At 44.2% G+C, this 9,870-nt stretch overlaps 1 protein-coding gene across 3 annotated transcripts in view; it reads left to right on the forward strand.

The window, feature by feature from the left end:
• Positions 1-9,870, forward strand: part of RANBP17 (RAN binding protein 17) — a 329,610-nt gene that overhangs the window by 29,655 nt on the left and 290,085 nt on the right. For all 3 annotated transcript variants that reach the window (XM_019506533.1, XM_019506534.1, XM_019506535.1), the window contains 5 exons: positions 2,815-2,980; positions 3,749-3,822; positions 4,702-4,821; positions 5,881-6,027; positions 8,978-9,150. In XM_019506533.1, the coding sequence (XP_019362078.1) occupies positions 2,815-2,980; positions 3,749-3,822; positions 4,702-4,821; positions 5,881-6,027; positions 8,978-9,150 (680 nt within the window). The remainder of the gene's footprint in view (positions 1-2,814; positions 2,981-3,748; positions 3,823-4,701; positions 4,822-5,880; positions 6,028-8,977; positions 9,151-9,870) is intronic.

Genomic DNA, 9,870 nt, shown 5'->3' on the forward strand with positions numbered 1-9,870 from the left:
AGAGGGTCCAGAGGAGGGCCACTCGCATGATCAGGGGACTGCAGGGCAGGCCCTATGAGGAGAGACTACGGGACCTGAACCTGTTCAGCCTCCACAAGAGAAGGCTGAGGAGGGATCTTGTGGCCTGTTACAAACTGGTCGGGGGGATCAGAAGGCATTGGGGAAGTCACTGTTGCCCCGAGCACAGCCAGGAGTGACCAGGAACAACGGTCACAAGCTAGCAGAGGGTAGGTTTAGGTTAGACATCAGAAGGCGCTATTTCACGGTCAGGGCGGCTAGGGTCTGGAACCAACTTCCAAGGGAGGTGGTGCAGGCTCCTACCCTGGGGGTTTTTAAGCAGATGTTAGATGAACACCTTGCTGGGGTCGTTTAACCCCAGTACTCTTTCCTGCCATGGCAGGGGGTCAGACTTGATGATCTTCTCAGGTCCCTTCCGACCCTAGAAACTGTGAAACTATGAAATAGCACTAATTGAAACCGCATTAAGCAGGGATTTCCCATACCATGTATGTTAAATCAGTGATAAAAATAAGCATTAATGGGAAAATCATGAAAAATTTGATGCATTGAAGGCAATTTGGTCCTTTTTTTTAATGCTAAACCTATTGTAGGTGAAAACAATATAATATTAGAGTTTTGTTACACATGTGCTATACTAAATTACCAAATGCTCACTACTTCAATGGCATTCATATGAAATTGAAGCTACCCATTAAATGTAATGGTTTCCTTAGGTTTTTATATAAAAACTTGTAGAACAGCAGGTGACATTTGGTGGTGATTTTTTTAATCAAATAAATGTTGGTTCTAGAACAGGGTTCTGTAAGGCTCATCCATGCCAAATATTCAACAATTACAACTTGGTTAACAATTCTGCTGATAGCACAACAATACATTCGAGTTCCCTGTCTCAGATGGAAATTTTTTTTATCATCAGAGCAGATGAGACTCTGAATATAAACAGAGACCAGATATGCTGAATAAAATTATATATTTTTAGACCTTACTTTTCTGGTCAAAACAACAGTAAGGGAAAGATTTCTTCCCCACCCTCCAAGAACAGTTGCATTAAAGAATAAAAACATTTAAACTTTGAAATTGTGGCTTTTATATTATGTTCATAATCCTTGTCAGTTATTTGATTTGTGGTTGTCATAGCTGTTTTGGAAGTATATAATTTTAAGTTGCTGCTATAGTGAAGAAGAGCTTGTGTAAAAATGTCAGTTTACCCAAAATATATGCCCCTGGTAGGCTCCAAGTCCTATTGACTTCACTAATGAAATTAGATTTTACTCTTTGCTGTGCAGAACTAACAAGGCAGTTGAACAGCAGTGAATTATTGCATTTTGCTGTTGTGTCAGTAAACTGTTAGCTAAATTGCAGATTTTGTTACTAACAGTTGTGTAAAACAAGGGGAATATCATTTTCAGACTCCACCAGCAGAATTTCTGGAAGTGTTGGAGAAAACATCTTCTCAGCTATAAAGGGAATACAATTGCTCTTGGTTAACAGAGAAAATAAATAGCGAATCTCGTAGTTTTCTACTTGTAACCACATTTTAAAGATCAGTTTTGTATCGACGGGTGCCTGATTTATAATGAATACTTTAGGCCAATGCTTCCTAACCTTTTCCTCAGCATGGCCACTCACTCCGAACCCGCAGCACTCCCACCCCCCAGGTGCCCCTCACTTCCCAACCACAGCCCCGCTATACCTGCTGGTGCCCCTCACTCACAACCTGCAGCCCCCTGCCACAGCCCCACCACCTGCAGGGGCCTCTACCTGCCAGGGCTATCGGGCCAGGGCCTGCAGCCCCCTGCCCCCCCCGAGCCTCTGCTGCTACCTGTGGGAGGCAGCCAATGCTGCAGCCAGAGTGGAGCACAGAGCCCAGCTTCCCCTGCCTCTCCCCCTGTGGGCTGCATGGCCATAGCAGAGCCTGTGTGGGTGAGGAATGTGCAGGCTGGCCACTGCAGGCTCAGGGCTCTCTACCCTGCTGCCCTCCTCTGGGGCCAGCATGCAGGACCCAGTGTAGAAGGGTGGGGAGGCTCAGTGCTGCTGTTGGGAGCCTCATGCCAGTTATGCTGCCATGGTAAGGTGCCCCCAGAGATGGCAGCAGCAGCATGGAGTTGTGTTCCTCACTGCTGCTGGGCAGGTAGGGGGTGCCTTGCCGTGGTGCTGCAGCTAGCATAGAGCTCACGGCAGCAGCACTGAGCCCCCCTGCCCTGCTTTGCTGTGGAGGCCCTGAGGAGGAGGGAAGCAGGGCGGGGAGCCCCGAGCCTGCAGTGGGCAGTCTGCATCTGGTCCCACCACCTGCAGAAATCTGGGGGGCACGTGCCCCCACCCATGCCTCCCTTCTGAGGAATGTGCAGCCCTGTTTCTTTAATCAGTGCGACCCCAAGGTTGGGAACCATTGCTTTAGGCAAAGGGGTCATTTTACCAGCATGTTAGAGGAAAGAACTATATTTTGGAAGAATAAAAGTAATATGGATGTGTTTTTTTTAGAGGAAAGAACTATATTTTGGAAGAATAAAAGTAATATGGATGAGTTTTGTTGAGAGGAAAGAACTATATTTTGGCAAAATAAAAGAAATATGGAAGTGATTTTTTTTTTTTTTTTTTACTGTTAAAGGAAGTTTTTTACTGTTAAAGGAAGTTTTTTTAACTTGTATTTTGAAATTAAAATATTTTCTAAATATAAATGGACTGTGAGTTTCAATGGTTGAAGACCAGACACTTTCTTTTTTTGATTTTTTTCATATACTGCTGTATATAAACAGCCTAATGAAATATGCTTTTTTTTTTTTTTTAATGTAGCTATTGGCGAAACCTTTAAATCTTCAGGACCAACAGCAACAAAGTTTAGCAATGCATCTTTTGAAACTCGTTCTTAACTGTCTTAACTTTGACTTCATTGGGAATTCAGCAGATGAGTCTGCAGATGATCTATGCACTGTACAGATTCCAACAAACTGGAGAACAAGTAAGGAAGGACCTTAACTGCTAATAACCAAAAAAGCATTCTGAGTACAGTGGTGTATGTAATTTGTTTTAGCATGGTGCTTACAAGTACAAACTTAGTCCTTTTCCCCTAAGTGGGAAAATGTTTTGTTTGCTCACATTTTTAAAGGTGTCTGCTACAATCATTTGCATTGGTTTTGTATCAGATATTTCACTTAGGGGATTGATGTAATTAGGAGCTCAGAGGGAGAGAAGTGCCTCTTGGACCCTCAATATTTAGATTGTGTAGCTCTTGCTATGGTATAATGCCTATTAAATAGAACTATTTGGTAAATATTACATAATTGGTGGAACACGTGCTTAAGGATTTTCCCTGAACTTTTCCCATCATGTAAGAACTTGAGTTGATTTGCTATGACTAGACAATGAATGAGCTTAAACAACCACTTGATGGTATCCTTATGTAGTTTCTAGAATAATTTTGTTTGATCATTAATTAAAGATCTGACTTTGCTAGGTAACTGGCTTTTGCTAATTATGGTAGTTATGTTTTAACACAAATAATTTGGATAATAAGGAATGGTGTAACACATTCATTTTATTACAGTCACATTCTTAGGTAGCCATCATGTAGCAAGTGCTACATTATTTGTTATGTAGTAAAAGTTTTCTTTAAGGTAGAAAATAAATGAATTCTGTTAAAAAAAAATTTAAAGTTCTGCAGTAACAGTACTCATTATTAAGGTATTTAATTACCACTGATTAAGTTCTTTCTCTCTTTCTTCCCCAGTCTTCCTGGAGCCAGAGACCCTGGACCTGTTTTTTGATTTGTATCATTCCCTTCCCCCAATGCTCTCTCAGCTAGTAAGTGAAGTTTAGTGGTTTACACGTCAGTAATTACTTAGCAACAGTTCTGTTGTGTCTGCGTGTATTAGAGACCTATACCAGGCTTTCCTTATTTGTGAATCTCCAATGATGTTTTTGCCATTAGGGCATTAGCAAAGTTTAAGCAGTTTAAGCAGTTATGTTAAAACAGAAATATGAAGTTATTTTTGAACATTAGTACATATTTATATAAATATATTTGACATGACTTGCATTGGAACTGAAACTCTAGGTTAAAAGAACATGATTATCTTTTCAGTACTTGATTTCTAAAACTTAAAGTATAGCAGAGTTGGGGTTGTTTGTGTAATCCTAATTCAGTCCCCTTTGTAATGTAGCTAAGGAGGTCTCTACAGAGCATGTATGAATTGATATTTTTCAACAGCAAGTAAGAATCTGCCCAAATCTGTCTGAGGTTTTTCAGGAGCGCCACAGGACTTGTGCCTGATACAGTTGCCACCCATTGTCAAATTTTTTGCTCTAAATCACTGAATTCCCAGAATTTTTTTTTTGACTTTTCAATAAACAAAATGTTAACACTGCTAAATAACATTTTCCCGAGTGTCCTTGTTGGAACTACAAAGCTTTGAATCTGAGGCAGATGACTAGGGTGGAAAACATCAACCCAAACAATTAGTCTGGCTCAGTTTTATAAGCCACTGTACAAGTGTGTTAAAATGGGGAATGCACAGCAATGTTAATACCAAGTGATGCTTTCTGATTTGCCTGTAAATATAAACCATAGAAGTGTGTGGTTCAAGTAAATGAAGAGGGATTTTTTTAGAAGAAGGCCAGATGATGAGCTTGGCAGCAAGTGTCAGTTTTTAATTGATGTATATTATACTTATTTCTCTTTAGGCACTTTCCTGTTTAGTTCAGTTTGCTTCTACAAGGAGATCTTTATTTAGCAATCCAGAACGTGCCAAGTATCTTGGTAACCTGATCAAAGGAGTGAAAAGAATACTTGAAAATCCTCAGGTACTTTTTTCCTAATCTTTCCAAGCAGTAGAATTTTTACCACAAGACACATTGCCTCACTAAATCTCTTGTGACCACCTTCAAGGCTAAGTACAGACATTCTGGAGCGTTAGGGCGAGGTTAAATCAGATCAAAATGGCTGCGTGGTATCAGGTAAGTCAGGATGTGAGCACTAGCAGGAGGGTTGGGGGGCAAGCAGGCTGGAGGAGATTGGAGGTCCGCTGAGGGATGGAGGGGAGGCACAACCCATGGGTGGGGCTGGCACTACCTACAGGCAAAGCTGGTATGACCTGTGGGTGGGATGGGGTCCCCCGCCCAGTGAACCTATACCCTCCCATCCTTCCCATCCCTCCTCCCACTGTGACTTATTTGCTCAACTCCAGCAGTGGCAAACGCAGATAAAAGCAGCTGGACCCATGGGGTGGATTGTGGAATGGAAGTTGAGAAGGCTGGCTGGTCAGTGGGGCCAGGGGGAAGCAAAGGGCTGGGCAGGAGGGGTAAAAAATAGCCCAGTCCAGGGGTGGGGAGGAGGGTAAAAAGAGCAACTACGGGGCTGGAACCAGTGGCTGGGTTTTCCCAGTCCTGGGGCTGTGCAGCGAGAGTGTATAGAAGTTCCATGCACCAGTTTGACCTCAGTCTAATCAGTCTGATATTGCGTAGATCCAGGTTTATCTTAAACCGGGTTCTGCAATTTTTAGACTGGTATGTGTACATGGAATTTCTGTACAGTTACAGGTTTAGATTGATTGCTGGTCACTGAGACAGGGTCTGTAAATGTAAGGTTGGTACTGGGGTAAACTAAGTTTAAATCAGGTGGCCATTTTGAACCCAGTTGAACCTTCCCAAATGTCTGTACTTAGCCGAAGTCTTCCTTTAGACTTCTATCACACTACCCAGCCATTTGGTTTAATTGGTAATTATTTTAAATTCGTGTTAAAAAAGCCAACACTATTTAAAACTCCATGTTTAAAATTCCTCTTTAAAACTCTATGTTGACAAAGATGCTCAGCCATTAGGTTGGTTTGGTAATTTTTGAAAACTTGTGTTTGTTAAATTTAGGGTTTATCTGATCCAAGTAATTACCATGAATTCTGTCGGTTTTTGGCTCGACTAAAGACAAACTACCAACTGGGAGAACTAGTAATGGTGAAAGAATATCCAGAAGTTATCCGACTGATAGCCAATTTCACTATTACTAGCCTACAGGTAAGAACATGCAACAAGGGTCTTAGTCTTAAAATTTTCTAAAAAAAGATTCATAGATTGTAAGGCCGGAAAGGACCTTGGAAGATCATCAGTTCCAGCCCTGTACACCAAGCAGGAAAAATAACTGGGGGTCAGGTGACCCCAGCAAGGTAACTGTCTAGTCTCCTCTTGAAGATTTTCAGGGTAGGTGTTTGCACCGCTTCTGGAGGGAGCTTTTTCCACAGTCTGGACACTGTGACTGTGAAAAAGTTTTTCCTAATGTTGAGCCTGAATCTGTCTTCCAGGAGTTTGTGGCCTAGTTTTCCCCTCGGGTGCCCTGTTGAGCAGTTGCTCACTGAGCCCTTGATGTATTCCCCTAGTGTAGCTGTAAGCTGCTACCAGGTCCCCTCTCAGCCTTCTTTTCTTTAGGCTGAAGAGTCCTGGATTTCTCAGCCTTTCCTCGTATGGCTTGCTATGTAGGATTGATCATACAGGTGGCTCTTCTTTGGACTCTGTCAAGCTTGTCCATGTCCTTGTTAAAGTGTGGTGTCCAGAACTGGATGCAGTACTCCAGCAGTTTCACCAGTGCTGAGCAGAGCGGAAGAATCACCTCCTTGGTTTTGCTGGAGATGTATTGATTGATGCATGCCAGAGTATTATTTGCCCTACTGGCTACAGCATCGCACTGCTGGCTCCTATCCATACTGTGGTTTATTACCTCCAGGTCCATTTCATTCAGGGTGCTAGTCAGGTTAGTGCTGCCAAGCCTGTAGGTGCGTTGGGGGTTGTTCGTCCCAAGGTGGAGCACTACATTTCTTGATGTTGAATTTCATCAGGTTCTGATCTGCCCAACTTGCTAGGCTGTCTAGGTCCACCTGTTTCTGTATTTTCAAGCATGACCACACTTCCCCATAACTTGGTGTCATCTGCGAACTTGGCCAGTGAGCTCTTCACCCCATGACGGGACAAGCTTGGGGCTGAGTCTGGAGTCAGCCCACCCACCTGTCTCTATAGGGCAGTCTGCCCAGTCTCTCCTGCCATTTCTTCGCTGTTCCCATAAGTGATGTAAATGCGGGAAACTACCCATTACGTGCCCCGATGCCAGGGGGCGCTATCCACCGCTCCAAACCTCCCCTACTCAGTGGCCCATGCCTCGCAGGTGGCATCCAGGATGACACTATGCTCCTGGCTTAAAGTCGAGCCAACTTGGTCCTTCAGGCCTCTTTCACACTCACATTCACACTGCCCTCTTCTCACTAGGGCCTCCTGCACTCTACCCTCTCTCACAGGGTTTTTCTTGCATTGACAACTTGTTCTGCCCTGCTTCCTCTTGGAGCAGTTCCCGAAGGCCTTGGGGCTTTATCCAGATCATACCTCGGGTGCTGACATGCAGTCTGTCGGGCCTCTCCCACGACCCTTACCTGGTTAGTGGCCAGCCAATTCACCAAACGGAGGGTTAACTCTGCCCCAGCTCTTCACTGGGCTCCTCATATCCAACAACTTGTTTGTCAGGGGGTTGGCCCTTGGGCTGCTCTTCAGGCTGACCCTCAACCCTACTTGGCCCTCATCAGGGCCCTCACTACCGCCCCCTCTTTGGGGCCTCTGGGGTTTCATTCCCCTGTGGGGGCTCAGGTGGCCACAGCCATGCCTGGCCCCACCTGGGGTCTTGCACCCCCTGGGCTCAGGTGGCTGTAGCTGTGCCTGGCCCCCTTTTACCCAGAGTGTTGTGAGGGCTAGGGGTTACTGATGTGCCCCAATCCACCTTTCACCAGAGAGGTGAATGGTCCTGGTATTTAAGTGGGGCTGCCCTGCTACCAGCTGTCCCTCCAAGCCCCCGTATCGAGGCAGGGTGCAGCTTTAGGTCATGCCCAGGACCATGAGCCTCCAAGCCATCCCCCTAGCTCCCAGGCTTACCTCCAGGTGTTTCATACAGCAGTTCAGCCAAGCAATGTCTCTGCCTGGCTACCAGCAGCAAACTGCTGTGTTTTAAAATGGCCGCTGCAATCGGGCATCTGTTGGCTGCCTGACTCAGTCCTTAAAGTGGCAGGCACTACAAGTGCACTACCACAACCCCCACATCCAAATCGTTAATAAAGATGCTGAAAAGTACTGGACCAAGCACCGACTCTTGTGGGACACCGCTGTCCACTTCTCACCAGGATAACAGATCCATTCACTGTGACTGTCTGGGTCCTATCCTGCAGCCAGTTTCTCATCCACCTGACTGTCTCGGAGTTAAGCCACCAATCCTCCAATTTTCTCACAAGGACATTGTGGGATACTAGATCAAAGGCCTTTTGGAAGTCAAGGTATACAATGTCAACCTCCTCTCTCGTGTCCAGATGGTGACTTAACTGGTCACAGAAGGAGATGAGGTTGATAAGGCAAGACCTTCCTGTGATGAAGCCATGCTGGCTGTCCTTTAGAATCTTATCTTCTACAAGCTTATTGCAGATAGACTCCTTGATGAACTTTTCTAGGATTTTCCTTAGGGTGGAAGTTGGGCTGATTGGCCTACAATTACCTGGGTCCTCCCTCCTGCCTTTCTTGTGGATGGGCACAACACTGGCCCTCTTCCAGTCCTCAGGGACTTCTCCAGAATGCCACGAGTTGTGGAAGAGTTTCACCAGGGGTTCCACAATGACTTTGGCCAGCTCCTTTAGCATTCTCAGATGAAGATTATCTGGTCCCGCTGACTTGTATTCTTGTTTTTTTATGTATGTGAAGTGTGTTTTTTTCCTGGAAATGCACTTTATTTTTCAGGTTTTCTGCTAATGTAATTTTAACTAGTAAATTACTTAGGCGTCAACTCCTGGCTTTCTATGTGACTAAGATCTAGTGTTTCGCATAATGAGGGCCTGAGTCTGATCACTTCCACACTACAAATAATAGTAGCACAAAGAAGACTCATTTGTTTGTAGAAGTTCACACTAGAGTATGTTCTAACTGAAATTTATATTTTACTTCGTAGCATTGGGAGTTTGCTCCAAACAGCGTTCATTATTTGCTAACCCTGTGGCAGAGAATGGTAGCATCAGTTCCTTTTGTGAAATCAACAGAACCCCACCTCTTGGATACATATGCACCTGAGATAACAAAAGCATATATTACTTCCAGACTGGAATCTGTTCCTGTAGTTGTAAGGTAGACTTTCTTCATTGTATATAATGCTGTGGTTATACAGTAACTAGAACATTATACTGTTGGTTTAAAAAAAATCTGCTTACATTTTCATGATGTTGTCTTCGTTGTCTTTATTACTTAATGGTGTGAGACCCCAGCATTCTCTCCTGCCTGTGGCAGGGTGTCGGACTTGATGATTTGCTCAGGCCCCCTTCCAACCCTACTAATTATGAAACTATGAGACCAGAATCTGATTCAAGGTATTTAAAAGTAAACTAAACAGAAATTAAACTTGAGCTTCACTTGCCTTTTTTCTTCTTCATCCTTTTAATTTTATAACGAGATCAATATTTGTTACCTTGTATCTAAAATATTTTTAAGATAGATCCTCTATAATGTTGAAGAAATCCCACTTATAAAAAGGATGGGATAGCAGGGTTAATTTACTGGTTTGAAACACGATTGGAAAAAACATATTTTTTTTACTTATCAAAGCTACTCTCAGTAAGTATTCAGTCCATATTTATTGATATTTAGGGTCCAGCATCTGGCCTCACCCCCATGTCTTGTCCAGTCAGAGGAGGGGGTGAATGGGCCCACTCCCCCCACCCTCGCCCCCCTCCCACTTCAGGGCTGTTGCCCTCCCCTCTCCCTCCCACTCCCTCCTCCCTCCCTGACAGCTTTTGTTGCGGCCTGGTAGCTCCGCGTCCTCCTGCATCTGACCCCACCCCCACTTCTCGT

The sequence above is a fragment of the Gavialis gangeticus genome, unplaced genomic scaffold, assembly GCF_001723915.1.
Source record: "Gavialis gangeticus isolate Ggan-Ray unplaced genomic scaffold, GavGan_comp1, whole genome shotgun sequence".
Lineage (NCBI taxonomy): Eukaryota > Metazoa > Chordata > Crocodylia > Gavialidae > Gavialis > Gavialis gangeticus.